General features: G+C 39.0%; 1 protein-coding gene across 1 annotated transcript; it reads left to right on the top strand.

The window, feature by feature from the left end:
- Nucleotides 1–336: 336 nt before the first annotated feature.
- Nucleotides 337–16,689, top strand: LOC101739022 (probable ATP-dependent RNA helicase DDX27). Its single transcript, XM_038017976.2, has 15 exons — nucleotides 337–586; nucleotides 1,233–1,319; nucleotides 2,123–2,264; nucleotides 2,852–2,952; nucleotides 3,216–3,408; nucleotides 5,615–5,766; nucleotides 6,299–6,382; nucleotides 8,547–8,674; nucleotides 9,944–10,141; nucleotides 11,536–11,680; nucleotides 11,932–12,114; nucleotides 12,914–13,094; nucleotides 13,718–13,921; nucleotides 15,228–15,367; nucleotides 16,356–16,689. The coding sequence occupies exons 1-15, from the start codon at nucleotides 491–493 to the stop codon at nucleotides 16,668–16,670; spliced, it is 2,349 nt and encodes a 782-aa protein (XP_037873904.1). The 5' UTR covers nucleotides 337–490; the 3' UTR covers nucleotides 16,671–16,689.
- Nucleotides 16,690–18,121: the final 1,432 nt, after the last annotated feature.

The raw sequence follows: 18,121 nt of genomic DNA, 5'->3' as shown, positions 1-18,121 counted from the left end.
CATTCTAAAGTATAAAGTTAAATTTTTTAATTTCAAAATGAACTTCCAGGTGTAAACTTAAAATAATGGTGGCTTAACAATTTTTAATTAACAGACAGACTTAATTTAATTTACCCTTTTCTCGGGCCTCTTTAATTGAGCCTCCCGCTGTAAATGATATTTTATATTATTAAAAGAAAATTGTTTTAGGTAAATTTTTCACATTGTATTTATTGTTTTTGTCATTGTCACCTCAAGCTTTTCCAAATAATTTTATACCGGCATCCATTTTACCGGCAAAATTCTATAGTCTTATAAGAAAACTAAAAGCGGCTAAAAAGTCGAGCTACTACTGGCATAAACGAATTAATAAAAATATTCAAACATGTGTGTTTGAAAGGTATATAACCCCAAAATGTTTTGTTTAAAAACTATGTGCCTAAAAAGTATCTTCAACTAGATATTTGTGAAGTTTGTGGGAAATAATTTGCGCAGATTGTATTAAACAACAATGAAATTTGTAGAAGGGCACCCTGATTTAATCAAAACAATTCACGATGGAGAAGAAGTGGAGAATTTCTCTGAAGAATCTGATGAAGAAGTAGAGGTATCGTAATTCTGTTAATTATTTTATTAGTAATGGTTCTGTAATCGTAAAGTGAAATTCTGTAAAAATAACTTTCGGTCACATAGCAAACACTTACTAAATAACCTTGTAGTCCATAAGTTATTGAATCATACATAAACATTGAAATTATTACAGAATCATCTGCAACATGTTAATTATTTATTATTTATACATAATGATTGCCCGCTGTATCGTCGATTTTAGTAATTGTGACAGTATTTTTTTTATTCATAACTTGTAACTAAGCTGGCTGGAAATTTACAGAACAACCACAATTTATTATAGCTCTGTAAATCTCTCTGTTCCATATCTGAAATCTCCCTTTTATATATTTCCAGCTTGATTCTTTTTAATATTCTTAATATATTACCAAACATTCACATGAAACTTGCTTCATATATAATATTTTTGGGCAGAATATGTCTTTCAAATAAAATATCTCACATATTACACATTTTTGTAATAAAACTATAGTTGTTCTGTTACACAATAACAATAAAAAATACAATTATTATTCAAAAAATACATAAGTACATATAGTTGCATGTATGATTGTTTTAGTTAAGAGTTTTACATTTATATACTTGTATGAATATTTTTTTAATAAATGTGGTTATCATTTCAGTACCAGCCATCAAAACAAAAGACCAAAAAGAAAGCTGATTTCAATCCAAAGTTTGAATTCATATCGTCTTTCGAAGAATATAATAAGGTGTGTTTACTAATGTCCAACAGTCAAAATTGAATTATGACCACTAAGATCACAAACTTTAGACTAATTTTAGTAAAAAGGTGCACAAAAGCTATTTCCAAATATTGTAGATTGATAATATTTTACTAAGGGTTATATAAAAAGTAGTATGGGTAGGCCTCTCACAAGGTGGACCAATGTTCTTCCGAGGACAGAGAAATCTACTGACTGTGACCTCTGCAGGACCAGTCATTGTGGTGAACCTTTGGGTGAAATCCTTATAGTTTAATCCTTTGAGCGCCATCTAGGTCAATGATGCCCTATGCGACATGTTGAGATACATATTATGTCAATAAATATATAAAAAAGAGGAATTGCTTTAATGTTGACTTTTCTGCATTTTCACTAATTGAAAACAGTCTGAATTAATGTAGAATGTCAATGAAACAGCAGTGACATAGATGAAGAAATATGAAGTTATAAAATTTATCTTCTATGTAGAATTGTGAATGAATTTACTAGAAAATATATTTTAAATGTTGTTTCTTTGTTTTACACAGCAACATAGAAAATATATATATATATAAATACTATAGAAAAAAATAAGTAGAAAAAAGACTGGTTTAATTGTGTACACAATATTACTATTTATATTTTTGCTATTTTAGTTTAACTTTTTATTTTTAAACTAAATTTATTAATGAAGTAAATTTTCCTGCAGCCATAAAGGTATCTTTAGGGACATAGTTTTAAATGTCCCCTAATTGAAAATTACATTATAACGTAAAAAAAAGAATGAAAATTAAATTAAAACCTATTTCCAGAACACTTGGGATGACTTACACAAGTATGTACGTCGTAATGTAAAAAGGACATTGGATGAGAAGATTGAGAAACGTAGAGCGCATGTCAAAGTCCATGGAAATGCTGACTCTGTTGAGACTGATTCAGATGTCGAAGATAAAGGTTTGAAGACACAACTTATCGTATTTCGCTAAAGAGATATAGATCATAAGTAAGTAAGTCGTCGTGGCCTAAAGGATAAGACGTCCGGTGCATTCGTTGTTGCGATGCATTGGTGTTCGAATCCCGCAGGTAATTTTTCTAATGAAATACGTACTTAACAAATGTTCACGATTGACTTCCACGGTGAAGGAATAACATCGTGTAATCAAAATCAAACCCGCAAAGTTATAATTTGCGTAATTACTGGTGGTAGGACCTCTTGTGAGTCCGCACGGGTAGGTACCACCGTCCCGCCTATTTCTGCTGTGAAGTAGTAATACGTTTCGGTTTGAAGGGTGGGGCAGTCGTTGTAACTATACTTAAGACCTTAGAAATTATATCTCAAGGTGGGTGGCGCATTTACGTTGTAGATGTCTATGGGCTCCAGTAACCACTTAACACCAGGTGGGCTGTGAGTTCGTCCACCCATCTAAGGAATGAAAAAAAAAAAGAGATGTCCTTCTTCTGATGAGGTTATACCTTGGAATTTAAAAGATGTAACATAATTAACAATAGATTTTAAACCAAAGATATTAAACCTTTTACAGATGGAGAAATCGATGAATTGGAAATATCCGATGATGAACTGAAGAAAGATCATATAAAAATTAAAGAAAAAAAAATTAGTAAAAAAAAGAAATTGGAACAGGTAATGAAAAAAGCATTTTAATGGTCTCTATCTGTTTGTACAATCAAACAAAATAAAAATTACTTGCTCCGCCTCTCTTAAATCAAGATGATTAATTGTTAAAAAAAATGTAGACAGGTCCATAGTTGATATCAATCAGGGAAGAGTTAGGGATCCTGTTTCATAAAAACCCCAAATTCAGCAGATGACCAATTAACATAGCCATGACTGAATCTCCTTAAATTAATTTATTCAGTGTTTTGTATCAAAAACATATGTTCTAGGAACTAAAAGAAGGTGAAGAAGGAACAAAAATTGAATATGACTCGGATTTCTTCGAGGAGCCACCTCCTTATGATGAAAACGCTTCGTTTTACAACATGAATCTATCCAGACCTCTCATGAAGGCTATTGGCTCTCTGAACTTTGTACACCCAACGCCCATACAAGCCGCAACCATTCCTATTGCACTTTTAGGTAAGGCTCGCACCTCACACACTTAGTAGGGATGGTTGCTTATCATTACTGCAGATATTTTTACTAGTGGTAGGACCTCTTGGAGGCCGCACGGGTAGGTACCACCACCCCGCCTATTTCCGCCGTGAAGCAGTAATGCCTTTCAGTTCGAAGAGTGGGGTAGCCGTTGTAACTATACTGAGACCTTAGAACTTATATCTCGAGATGGGTGACTCATTTACGTTGTAGATGTCTATGGGCTCCGGTAACCACTTAACATCAGATGGGCTGTGAGCTCGTCCATCCATTTAAGCAATAAAAAAAGATGTTCCCTGCTGGACACAGGACTCCATGAAGCAATGTAGGTTTACGACAAAGGAAAGATCTTCCACCGAGCGGGTGATGTTGCTCGGTAGACCGACGGTCCGAATGTTGTTGTTCGGAACTTGTATATATGCGCTTTATTTTGAAAATGTCGTAAGCGAGATTCAGGCATCTGTCAATTATCTTGCGTTGTAAGACCGCTACAAGCAATAACATTTTTATTAATTTATTACGTAGATGTGCTGTGGATTGTCCACCATATGTTACGTTGTCACCGGAGCCTCTGTAGACGTCACAAAATAAATGCAGTTATACTTGATAATGAGGTTACAGTCTCCGCTGTATTATGTAATACCAGTTCCTCTCTTCAAACCGGAATAGAAACTTTCAATGCGAAAATGCATTTGTAAAGTAAAATTGAAATTTTGAGCTTATTGAGGTGAAAACTTCTTTAGTGTTGTTGTAATTTGAAAAACTTGCTGAAATATTTCTTCTTTCAATTCTAAAATAACGATCTAAAATTAAAAAAATTGCTTCTTTAACTAAAAAATTCATCTTATATACTTAGTCTGGCCATAAATACTGTTACAAAGGAAAAAATATTTATTACTTTTACAGTGTGTTAGTTTAATACATAAATATAAAACAATTTAAAGTATAAAAAGCTTATTCGAAGTGGTCTCCATTGGCTGCAATACAGTCCTTTAAACGTTGAGGCCAGTTATCAATAGAAGCACGCACTCTTTTCATGGGAAAATTTTATCACTGCCAATCGTACGGATTGTTTTAGGGACTCCAAACTATCATGGCGTTTAGAGCAAGCCGTACTCTCTAAAACTGACCATAAATTATAATCCAGCGGATTAAGATCGGGACTAGACGACGGCCAGTCTTCAGCTCTGATGAAGTCCGAAACGTTCGTTTCCAACTAAGACTGCGTAGACCGAGCTTTATCACCTGGCGCGGAGTCTTGCTGGAAGGACCATTCTTGATTATTGAACATGGTGTTGTTAAGGGGCTTCACTACCTTCTCAAGAATGGTATCTTGATACACTTGTGCCGATGTCTTGATACCTTTTTCACAAAAGTATGGCTCAGTCACTCCTTCATAGCTAATACCCCACCAAACCATCACTGAAGTCGGATAGTGCCCACGTTGCACTCTGTCGACTAATTGGGAAGCTTCCTTAGAGCTTTGAGCATAAATACGGTCATTTTGTTTGTTAAAATGTTGCTCCGTTGTAAAAAATTTCTTATCCGTAAACAAATTTTTTCTATGACCTCCCTTTGCGTACCGCTTCATTAGTTGTTTCGATTTTACCACCCTATTCTCTTTTAAATTATCAGTACGTCTCTTATAGGCTGCAAGTCCTAAGTCATCTTTTAAAATACGCGACATGGTTCTAGGTGCTATCTTCATCTCCCGAGATAAAATCTTTTGCTTTCGGACAGGATTTCTTCGAATTCTTTCTCCTACTGCTTTGACCACCTTTTTCGTACGAACACTACGTGGACGGCCAGATCTTTTTCTGTCACAAACAGAGGAGGTCTCATTGCACCTATTAATAGCCCGGTACACAAACATTTTACTAATACCAAGCGTATGGAGAGTTTTAAAAATTGCACTTGGCTCCATACCTACTTTGTGTAATGCAATCACAGCGATTCGGTTCTCTTTATCACTCCACTCCATTTTAATATCGCAAAATATTATACAATGTATTGGCGCCAAAATGAGAAAACTCAATGAGCAATCATATAAAAATGACAGATTCCAAATTGAAATGTAATATTTTGTTTATTTTTAATTGTAACAGTATTTATGGCCAGACTAAGTATAGTGTACATTATAATATAGTACAGTGTAATATAGTGTACATTAATTATATGACATATGATATAGGTAAGGACGTATGCGCATGCGCCGCCACTGGCACTGGTAAGACGGCTGCATACATGCTGCCCATACTGGAGCGTCTCCTGTACAAGGCGAAAGGAGGGGACCGGATCACCAGGGTCCTGGTACTTGTGCCAACTAGAGAACTTGGTGCTCAGGTCAGGATATTTTTTATTCAAATTAATTTTAAAAAATTGAGAAATTACGTCATATAACGTAATCAAAAATCAGCTGATGGGCTGGGTCAACGAACTCGCGGGTGCGCATTTGGTCTTTGCATGTTATTGTTTTTTTTTGTTCCTATTCTAGTAACCTCGAGGGGTTATTCTAGATTCACCGAACTAGTAGGTGAGTTCACGGGGCTCAAACCGGAGTGTGTTGCTAAAACTGGCCCTAGCAAGAGCAGTGTTTCGCAGAATTTACCACCGGATCTGAAACGCGACCCACTGAGAAGATCCGGCGAGAAACTCAATGGGCTGTGTCTGTGGGTTAACGGGTTCGACGAGGATTGCGCGTTCATTGCGTGTCATATAGTAAATAAATTGTATTTTTCATTTATCTATTTTTCTAAGTAATTAAATTTACATTCAAATAATATTTATTAGTGGTCTGATATAGTAAGAATACTAGAAAAAACTTTCAGAATGCTTTTTTGGTGATGTTGCTTGTTAAAACAGAACTTGGTTACAGGTCCATGCAGTCACAAGACAACTGGCTCAGTTCTCATCGGTGTCTGTGGGTCTGTCTGTGGGAGGATTAGATGTTAAATATCAGGTGGGAATACCATACCATTCTTTAGTGTTATGTCTTGTGGTCTGCGCGGGATGGTACACCGTTCCTGTCTATGTGTACACCATAAAATATTTTAAAGTGTTTTTTAGACTTTTTTTTTATTGCTTACGTGGGTAGACGAGCTCACAGCCCACCTGGTGCTAAGTGCTTACTGGAGCCCATAGACATCTACAACGTAAATACCGCCACCCACCTTGAGATATGAGTTCTAAGGTCTCAGTATAGTTACAACGGCTGCACCATCTTTCAAGCCGAAACGCATTACTGCTTCACGGCAGAAATGGGTAGGGCGGTGATACCTATTCGCGCGGACTCACAAGACGTCCTACCACCAGTAATTACGCAAATTATAATTTTGATCGTTTTTTTTTTATTACACGATGTTACTCCTTCACCTTGGAAGTCAATCGTGAACATTTGTTAAGTATGTATTTCATTAGAAAAATTGGTACCCGCCTGAGATTCGAACACCGGTGCATCGCTCGACACGAATGCACCGGACCTCTTATCCTTTAGGCCACGACGACTTCAAAATGTTCTCATCTATACTAATATTATAAAGAGGAAAGATTTGTTTGTTTGTTTGTATCGAATAGGCTCCGAAACTACTGAACCGGTTTGAAAAATTCTTTCACTGTTTGGAAGCTACACTATTCCCGAGTGACATGGGCAATAATCTTTTTTGAACAAAATTAGGGATCCTTACTAAAACTCCAATAATGTAACCCAAAGTGTAAAAAAATTACCTTAAATATTCTTTACATCGCGTGCTCTGCGAAAAGTATTGATGATAGAATATAATAATGTACTACGACTTTGTAGAACATATTATTATTTACAAAAAGTGTCGCGACAGTATATTATATCTAACTATTATAGCTATGCCGCACTAAGTGTTCTTTTATTTAAAAAAATAAAACAACGTCAAATATCGTTGCAATTTTTGTTAAAGACCCGAGCGAAGCCGGAGCGGGCCGCTTGTGTTTAGTATTAGGCAAATTAAGATCCGATCTATCTTAAAACTAGAGTACACATGCAGTGGCCTTAAATTGGATTATTTTTCCAACCCTCAGACACAGCCCACTGGGTTTCTCGCCGGATATTCTCAGTGGGTCGCGTTTCCGATCCGGTGGTAGATTCCGCGAAGCACGGCTCTTGCTAGGGTCAGTGTTAGCAACGTCGTCAGGTTTGAGCCCTGTGAGCTCACCTACTAGTTAAGGTTACGCTGAAACAGCCTCTCAAGGCTCTCAGCTTAAGTAGGAAAAAATAGGATTATTTTCGTGTTACATATGAGTCGACTATTATCAAAGTCGGCAATGTGACTTTTGGACAATTATTGGTAAATCAGAAAAACGAATTATTGACTTTGTATTCCATTGGCAGTCACAAAACTCTTCTGAACGACATCTTAGATAAATAACAGGTTAAGTATTAACCTTTATTTAATACAGGTTTTGAACCGTATTATTTGAAGGAGACGATTATATTCAAATTTTTTTTTTTTTTTTTTTATTGCTTAGATGGGTGGACGAGCTCACAGCCCACCTGGTGTTAAGTAGTTACTGGAGCCCATAGACATATACAACGTAAATGCGCCACCCACCTTGAGATATAAGTTCTAAGGTCTCAGTATAGTTACAACGGCTACCCCACCCTTCGAACCGAAACGCATTACTGCTTCACGGCGGAAATAGGCGGGGTGGTGGTACCTACCCGTGCGGACTCCCAAGAGGTCCTACCACCAGTGATTACGCAAATTATAATTCTGCGCTTTTGATTTTTATTACACGATGTTATTCCTTCACCGTGGAAGTCAATCGTGAACATTTGTTGAGTACGTATTTCATTAGAAAAATTGGTACCCGCCTGCGGGATTCGAACACCGGTGCATCGCTACACACGAATGCACCGGATGTCTTATCCTTTAGGCCACGACGACTCCAAATCAAATCAATCTGTATTGACATATCAATAACATTTTTTTGTCCAAATGCACAGATTGCCACCTTTGATAATAGACGACTCATATTCCGAAAATGTATACGCTCGGGAATCGAGCCCGGAGTAATCGATGCAATCAGTTTCTAACAACTTGAAGGCTGCGTATTGTTAGACGTGCCATTAAAACCACATCAATGGACGACAGGAAAGCGTGCTGCGTCAGAACCCCGACATAGTGATAGCGACGCCGGGTCGGCTCATCGATCACATACGGAACACACCCTCGTTCGGGCTCCACAGCATCGAGGTTCTGGTGCTGGACGAAGCTGACAGGTACGGAGACAAGAATTAATAGTAATGTGTTAATTTTTTTTATTGCTTACATGGGTGGACGAGCTCACAGCTCACTTGGTGTTAAGTGGTTACTGGAACCCATAGACATCCACAACGTAAATGCGCCACCCACCTTGAGATATAAGTTCTAAGGTCTCAAGTATAGTTACAACGGCTGCCCCGCCCTTCAAACCGAAATGCATTACTGCTCTCTTCTTCTTCGACATCTCTTTCTTTTGTCGTATCACTCTTGTCAGAGCGGTCGTGGTCGTCATTCAGTATCATTGTTGTGGCCAGTGTGCTTAGTGCGAGTTCTTTAACGTTCTCGATAGCGTAAAAGTTAACACAATTTTGTATACAGTTGGAACAGCGCCCCTAGCGGCAAATGTAGGCAAACGTTTCGACTCCATACAAATATGAGTTAACTTTTACGCTCTGATTAAGCTAACTCGCACTAAGAACACAGATGTCATGCGTCTCACGAGCAATCGCCACTTCTCCCGGTTTGTGGTGAGCCTGGTAGACTCGTGTAAACAGCCGCCAACTGCCGACTTGACTTGGTCGGTCTATCGCATGGGCAACCTTCCAACCAACCACCAAATCCTCCATGGGCAAACTTGATCGGTCCATCGCATGGGCAACCTTCCAACCAACCTCCAACCTCCATCAACTTCTCCATGGGCAACCTCCTTATGTGACACAGGACAGAGTTAATTAGGTTATGTGAATTGATTTTATGTCAGCTTTGATCGTGTCGAATAAAATTATACTGAGCTATTAAGGTTCAGCCAAAAAGCCCCAATGAAGTTAGCACTGTTTTATTCAAATAATATATTTCTCTTGTATAGCATAACTTCGATGCATGCAGGAGAGTAGGCTGAGATGGTATGGTCACATAAAAAGGGAGCAAGAAAAGGATGTAGTGCTGTAGGACAAAAGGGAAGGCAATGTTGTTAGGGAGGATGTCGAAGACAGAACGAATTGGAGGAATAGAATAGGGAAAGCTGACCCCACTACCAAGTGTGATAAATAGCTCGAAAAAGAGAGAGAGAGAGAAAGAGACAGCATAGCATAGCATAGCACAGCATAGCTTCGATCTCAAAATGACCAAAGTCTTGGCTGTGTGAGCTATATTTCCTGTGCGGAGACAAAAAATAGCTTCTCATAGCGGAGACAAAAAAAACTGAATATCTTTTATTTTGATGTTTAGGGAAAAGTGTGATTGATCCCCGTGTGAATGCTCTTTAAACAACGATCTCCCAATCTCAGGATGCTGGATGAATACTTCGCGGAGCAGATGAAGGAGATCATCCGTCAGTGTTCCCCTAAACGTCAGACCATGCTGTTCTCGGCCACCATGAGCGAGGAAGTCAAGGACCTGGCGGCGGTTTCCTTGAAGAAACCCGTCAAATTGTTCGTGAACTCCAATAAGGAGGTGGCCTTCAACTTGAGGCAGGAGTTCGTGAGGTCGGTACAGAGTTCAGCGTTTATTAATTTACTGACTATGTAGCTTCTGCAGCGTTATGCAAGTAGTGAGTAGGGTTGTCAAAAATATAATTTTAAGTTTTTATAAGATCATTTAAAGGAGGGCTGTCCAAACTAGATACCTTTGCGGCCTAATTAAATTTAATACAAAAGCTGGAGGGCCACAAAAAAAAACTATTTTCAAAAACTTTCCGGGAATTCCCTCAATAATAGTAAAATATAGCTTCACTTTAAAATGATGTAATGGGAATGAAATGTTACAACAATAATACTGTATTTAATTAATTATTAATAATTATATTAAATATTGATTATATGTTTTGATAAAGAATTCTATTATCCAAAACTATTTTCTGATTAAAACATGCGCCGCGGACCGCATGAAAAAAAGGGGCCATGACGAAAAAATCGATCCTGAATAAAAAAAAATAATTTTTTAAAATGTTTTATTAGCATTATTTACGCTCCATCATGTTAGTACAGCTAAATGAGACGATAGTTACATAAAAAAAATACATTACTTTACTAAATAAAATAAAAAACCCAGCAATGAAACACAAAATCAAAAACAGCTGATGCTCGGGTTAACGAACGCCCGGGCGCGGCGTTTTTTTAGACGCACACCGGCGCGACGCAAAATTTACAATTTTGTAGGTACTAAATTTTCGTTTTTCAGAAGCGGTCTCCTAACACCCAGTATAATACCGATGCTTGAAAGGCAAACGTGACTAAGCGACTATGCGTGAACTTTACAGTAGACTAATGTAAAGTTTAAATACCTGGAAAAGAAAAAAAAAAACGAATCTAGCTGTAGGATTGAAATGATTTTAATAGACCTAGAAATATATATTTTTTTGCGCATCGAATATGGTTATTGCCTATCATTAATGTACAAAGCAGTTATTGTCGCTTAGTCACGTTTGCCTTTCAAACGTCGATATATATTTTTTAATACATTTTTTGTTTACAATTATTCTGTAAGAGCCCCTCTGCAGGTAAAAGCCTCCTCCAAATTGAGCCAGTTCTCTCTGGATTGTGCTGCTTGTGTCCAATTTGGACATGTTTGGCGTTTAATTTCATATTTCATATTTTCATATCTTATCTTCTTCTCTATATATAAAAATGAATTGCTGTTCGTCAGTCTCGCTAAAACTCGAGAACAGCTGGACCGATTTGGATAATTTTGGTCTTGAATTATTCTGATTACCAGAGAAGGTTTAAAAGGTAGATAAATATGAAAATGCTCGGAATTAAATGAAAATAACAATTTTGTTTGTCCTTTGATGTGTCCCCTTGATGTGTCTTTTATTTATTGATTGAGGCACTACGAAGTCTGCCGGGTCAGCTAGTATACAATATGATACATCGCGTCCCAGGATACGCAAGGAGCGCGAGTGCGACCGGGAGGCGATGCTGGCGGCGCTGGTGTGCCGCACGTTCCGCGACCGGACCGTCGTCTTCGTGCAGACCAAGCGCCAGGCGCACCGCCTCCACGTCATGCTGGGCATGCTGGGCGTCAAGGTAAACGAGCTCTAGCCACCTCGACGGCACCACAGGTCTACCAGAGGCACGGTATTACTGGTGGTAGGACCTTTTATAGACAACGTAAATGCCGCCACCCACCTTGAGATGGGCACCACGACGAAATAGGCAGGGTGGTGGTACCTATCCGCGCGGACTCACAAGAGGTCCTACCACCAGATGCAAATTAGATCAGCGCAGAACAATTTTGAACAGTTAATTTACGGAACACCCTGTATGGTACCGTTCAGGCGGCCGAGTTACACGGAGCCTTGAACCAGCCCCAGCGCTTGGACTCTCTGAAGCGTTTCCGGGAGCAACAGGCCGATGTGCTGGTGGCTACAGACGTGGCGGCCCGCGGCCTGGACATCCCGGGGGTCAACACCGTCATCAACTTCACGCTGCCGGCCACCTTAGAACATTATATACACAGGGTGAGCGATATTGTGGTTTTTTTTTGTAGCTATGCTGATAGCCTTGAGAGGCTATTTCAGCTTCTCCTTGACGTGTAGGTGAGTTCGCGGGGCTCAAACCGGGAGTGTCGCTAACACTAGCCCTAGCAAGAGCCGTGCTTCGCAGAATCTACCACCGGATCGGAAACGCGACCCACTGAGAAGATCCGGCGAGAAACTCAGTGGGCTGTGTTTGTGGGTTAATTTACTCGTCTATTATTTGTCTATAGTGTAGCCTTGGCGAAATCTGTGATAGTCTTTGACAATAGAACCTTAATAATGTTGAAACATATAATTGAAATTAATAATTATAGTCTAATTTCGACTACTGGGCGACCACTGGTTAAATTTAATAACTATAGTGATGGTTATTGCGTATTCTGAACTCACACAAGTGTTGTGCGTATTCCCGTCGCGAAGCCGTTGTGCGTTCTGAGTTGAAGAGTGAATGAGCTCTTGTTTAATGCAATTGTAAGCTTCGGTAACTTAACTACAGCCAAGTGTTTATTTTTTTATTGATTAAATGGGTGGATGGGCTCACGACCCACCTGGTGTTAAGTGGTTACCAGAGCGCATAGACATCTATAACGTAAATGCCGCCACCCACCTTGAAACTTGACAGTACAACGGCTGCCCCACCCTTCAAACCGAAACGCATTACTGCTTCATGGTAAAAATAGGCAGGGCCCTGGTACCTACCCGTGCGGACTCATACGTGGTCCTACCACAATTAATAAGATCGTGTGTTCATCTAGAAAATGTAGGTCTTTATGTATTCCAGGTGGGTCGCACAGCCAGGGCGGGTCGCGCCGGGGTGTCCGTCTCGCTCGCCGGCGAGGGCGAGAGGAATCTGGTCAAATCGATAGTCAAACGCGCGTCCAAACCGGTCAAATCCAGACAAATACCGCCCGATATCGTCGCCAAATACAGGGAGAAACTGATCAAACTCGAACCGGAGATTGGTAAGTGTTAGGTCTACACGAATACTGGGTGTTAGGAGACCGCTTCCGAAAACGAAAATGTTGTACCTAAAAAGTTGTAAATTTTGCGCCGCGTCGGTGTTCGTGTAAAAGAAACGGCGCGCCCGGGCGTTCGTTGACCCGAGCATCAGCTGTTTTTGATTTTGTGTTTCATTGCTGTTTTTATTTTATTTAGTAAAGTAATGTATTTTTTTATGTAACTATCGTTTCATTTAGCTGTACTAACATGATGGAGCATAAACAATACTAATAAAACATTTAACGTGAAACATTTAAAATGATTTCTTTTTCTAAACTCAGGATCGATTTTTTTCCGTCCCATCGTCAAAGGTGTCATTAGTACTATCATCTGTCTAGGGTAGGTACCACCACTCCGCTTATTTCTGCCGCGAAGCAGTAATGCGTTTCGGTTCGAAGGGCGGGGCAACCGTTTTAACTATACTGAGACCTTTAGAACTTATATCTCAAGGTGGTTGGCGCATTTACGTTGTAGATGTCTATGCGCTCCAGTAACCACTTAACATCAGGTGGGCTGTGAGCTCGTCCACCCATCTAGGCAATAAAAACTTTAAAGTGAATAAAAAACACAACGAAATTGTCACCAGTCGCAATTCTCGACGAGGAATACGCCGAGAAGCAGATGAACAAGATGGAGAAGCAAACCGCCAAATTAGAGGTCGTCCTCAAGAAGGACGAAGCGCAGCCTGGACCTCAGCACGAGCCACAGCGGCAGCGGGACTGGTTCCAGACCCCGAAGCAGAAGAGAGAGGAGAAAGAAAGACTCGCACTCACGACACACGTCGGAAAAGGTATGATGTTGCGTACAACGAAACTACAGCTAGAGCTTGACACATCTCATTCCCGGTAAAAATATGGAGGGTAGATGTAAGGAGAACCGTCTCATATGGGAGGAAGCTTGAAAAAGTGTCCCACTTTCAGTACTAAATAACAGTTCAAAAATCCTCCAGAATGGCGCTGGCATAGGCACAGGGTATGATGTGAATTGAGCAGTTGTTAACTGATTGAAGTATGCTGTGTTAGGAAATTTAATAACTGTGGGATTTTATATTCGGGGTGGGCCAGATAAACACTCGATCACTACACAAAATCACGATTCTTTATTTCGTCTTATTATATCGTCTTAAGTTACATACGTTTTTCGTCTTCTGGGTTACATGCGTCTGAGCGTCGTCGCGTCCGGAAACTAACTCCCGTGCTGCTTATGCAATAATCTAGATGTTCCGCAGTCATTCGCCTCCTTTCTTACTTCCTAACACGACATCTCCTATGTCTCTCACTCAGTCATGCTCCATATCTGTTATTCCTCCATATCACTCCGTTCCGTTCCTACATACATATTTAACACTAAACATACCATAACGGGGAAAATGACCCATTTGGAACTTTTGCATCGAAAGTGCACGTATTAATTTTACACATTTGACTTCATGACTTTTTCTTACCAATTAATCTACAATTGTACATTTTTTTGTTGTTTTATTTATTTATTTACTACAAGGAGAACGAACAGACAACTAACATAGTATAATAATATAACAAATAATAGACACAAAAAGCCAATTAAAGGTTCCCACCAATATAAACAAATTAACATTAGAGAATTAAATTAAATTCTTTTGTTTATTTTGAGTAATGCTTGTCGTATACCGTTATCTACCCGCTATGGTAAAAGTAGGTACCAGTAAATGTTGGTATGATTAGTGTTAATGACTAGAGTAGTTAGTGACAGTGTAATAAACAAGACCTCACATGTTTACGTATTCCGAACTAATTTCGTCAATATAACCTAAAATTATTGCTGTGGTAAAACGTGGAGACATCGATTGCATTTTCTTATCAGCTTTAAATAAAATACTTTTTGCGATTTTGTAGTGCTTACAGTTCTTTCGTCCTTTTTTATTTCTCTATCTTATTCTAATTACTTAAAGCGCCTTTTTTAAAATTTACCCGGTTGCTACTGTAGCGCCACCCTTATTTAGAAAATTTTAACGGACACTTTTTACACACGGAGACGGTTCTCCTTACCTCTACCCTCCATAGCTGAAAAACATGTCCACACTACTCAATACGGATTTGCTTTTTTTTTTATTACAGATACGAAAAAAAAAGGCAAAGGAAAACGTAAACATGATGACGATTCCGATGATGACTCTGGTCCAAGCAAGAAGAAAAAGATTAGAAAGAACGCGCCCAAGGACTCCGCCGAAGAACGTGCGAAACGAGAAGTCGAGAAGGTAATATAAAATAATTGAAAAAGAATATCCCATTTTGCCACCATCACTACATAGTATAAAACAAAGTCGCTTTCTCTGTCCCTATATCTGTCTGTCCCTATGTATGCTTAAATCTTTAAAACTACGCAACGGATTTTGATGCGTTTTTTTTAATAGATAGAGTGGTTGAAGAGGAAGGTTTATATGTATAATAACATCCATTAAATAGTGGAGAAGTCAATAATAAATTACAGTTTCCGAAGCGAAGCGAGGGCGGGTCGCTAGTTATACTATACAATAGTAATTTCGGCCTTATGTTTGTAACGGCATCCACATTCTGATGTCTATAAACTGGGGTAAGTGCTTAACAGCAGGCGGGTCATAAGTTCATTGATCATTCAATAAAAAAGAAAGCTCGTGAGTTTCCAATCTCTCAGTTGTACTACTTTAAAAATATCAGAACGAAAACGTGAGTGTTATGTAAACTTTTAACAAAGAAAATATACAATTGGGATCTATAATTCAAAGTCGTCGTGGCCTAAAGTATAAGACGTCCGGCGCATTCGTGTTGAGCGATGCACCGGTGTTCGAATATCAGGCGGGTACCAATTTTTCTAATGAAATACGTACTCGACAAATGATCACGATTGATTTCCACGGTGAAGGAATAACATCGTGTAATAAAAATCAAACCCGCAAAATTGTAATTTGCGTAGTTACTGGTGGTAGGACCTCTTGAGAGTCCGCGCAGGTAGGTACTACCACCCTGCCTATTTCTGCCGTGAAGCAGTAATGCGTTTCGGTTTGAAGGGTGGGGCAGCCGTTGTAACTATATGAGACCTTAGAACTTTCTATCTCAAGGTGGGTGGCGCATTTACGTTGTAGATGTCTATGGGCTCCAGTAACCACTTAACACCAGGTAGGCTGTGAGCTCGTCCACATATCTAAGCAATTTTTTTTTTTTTATCACCGTTATACCGTATCCGTTATTGAAACCGTTCATCCCCAGGTCGCATTGCTGCAGTCTCGCTTGGCTAAGCGCAACAAGAAGCAGCGTCGTATACGCGCCGTCGGTGACGATGATGAGACACAAGCTCCAAGGAAAATCAACAAGCCCAAGAAGAAACAAACTAATTTCGCTGTGGACCTCACCGACACTTCAAAGAAAGCCACCAAGAGACTTAGATATGACGCCAATTTGGTACAAAAGGGTAAAAGCCCTAGGGGACCGAAGGGTAAGGGACCTCAAAAGGGTAAAGGTCAAAAGGGTAAAACGTTTGGAAAGCCCACAGCCCCAAAAAATAGTGGCAGAAGGAAAAAATAAATGTGCCTAGATAAAATAATTGTCGTTTTATTTTGTGTTTTGTTACTAAATTTCTTTTTTTTTCTTTTTTTTTTATTGCTTAGATTGATGGACGAGCTCACAGCCCACCTGGTATTAAGTGGTTACTGGAGCCTATAGACATCCACAACGTAAATACGCCAACCACCCTGAGATATAAGTTCTAAGGTCTCAGTATAGTTACAACGGCTGCCCCACCCTTCAAACCGAAACGCATTACTGCTTCACGGCTTCAGAAATAGGCAGGGCGGTGGTACCCACCCGCGCGTCCTCACAACAGGTCCTACCATCAGTAATCAACAATCAATCCATTTCTATTTACCTACCAATCGTGAAAGATTATAATTCACCGTTCTGCATTACTGTTGGTTTTAGCATCAGTGTATTTACATGTATAGTGTGTATGTATGAACATGAATACTTGGATTCATGAGGTAATGTGGATGTCTATGGTCTCCAGTAACCACTTAACACCAGGTGGGCTGTGTGCTCATCCACCCATCTAAGCAATAAATAAAAAATAAAATACACATTTTTAATCGCCTCAAAGGAGACAACGAGGACGAAAATAACATAGTTAAAAAAAATCTGTTTACAATGGTAAGGAATGACCGCTTATTACGTAATCACAAATTCTGTTATGTGGAAATTATGAGGACCGGAATGAAATGAAGTTGACTTACTTAAAATTTTAATCAATTGGGATGAAAATAAATGATATTGAATGATGTGATGAAACGAAGTTATGGAGGGTAGAGGTAAGGAGAACCGTGTCTGTGTGTAGAAAAGTGTCCGTTAAAATCTGCTAAATAAGGGTGGCGCTACAGTAGCAACTGGGTAAATTTTTAAAAAGGCGCTGAAAGCTATCAGAATAAGATAGAGAATTAAAAAAGGACGAAAGCACTACAAAATCACAAAAAGTATTTTATTTAAAGCTGATAAGAAAATGCAATCGATGTCTCCACGTTTTACCACAGCAATAATTTTAGGTTATATTGACGAAATTAGTTTGGACTACGTAAACATGTGAGGTCTTGTACCTAACTACTCTACTCTCTCTACTACTACTCTAACTACTCTAGTCATTAAATATATTAAATTTCCTAACTCAGCATCGTTCAATCCAATGTTCCAGTAGAACGGCGGGAATGAACAGAGAATGTGGTGGTCTTTTCGGAATTCGAGAAGCCACATTCAGCAATTGTCTCATTGGCCCACTTAAACATTTTTAATCTTAAATATTAAGTGTATTATCTATGAATGTTATAGATGCTAATCTATTAATAAACCACCGTTATAATAACCGGCAAACTTCTTGAGCATTTGTTGACGTAGTGGGGGTAAGTTTGCGCATGGTACACTCACGTGCAAAAACATTACTTACTCTGCGTCATAATGCTATTAAATTATTAAAATCAACATATGTATTTATT

This window comes from Bombyx mori, chromosome 20, assembly GCF_030269925.1.
Source record: "Bombyx mori chromosome 20, ASM3026992v2".
Classification (NCBI taxonomy): Eukaryota; Metazoa; Arthropoda; class Insecta; order Lepidoptera; family Bombycidae; genus Bombyx; species Bombyx mori.
This window is presented reverse-complemented; position numbering and strand designations above follow the sequence as displayed.

What these genes read in the sequence shown, in the direction of transcription:
- LOC101739022 (XM_038017976.2), top strand. Translation starts at nt 491, where the DNA reads ATGAAATTTGTAGAAGGGCACCCTGATTTAATCAAAACAATTCACGAT. An exon ending in TAGAACATTATATACACAGG is followed by an intron (nt 12,115 to 12,913) that starts GTGAGCGATATT and finishes TATGTATTCCAG; the next exon opens with GTGGGTCGCACAGCCAGGGC. An exon ending in CGAAACGAGAAGTCGAGAAG is followed by an intron (nt 15,368 to 16,355) that starts GTAATATAAAAT and finishes GTTCATCCCCAG; the next exon opens with GTCGCATTGCTGCAGTCTCG.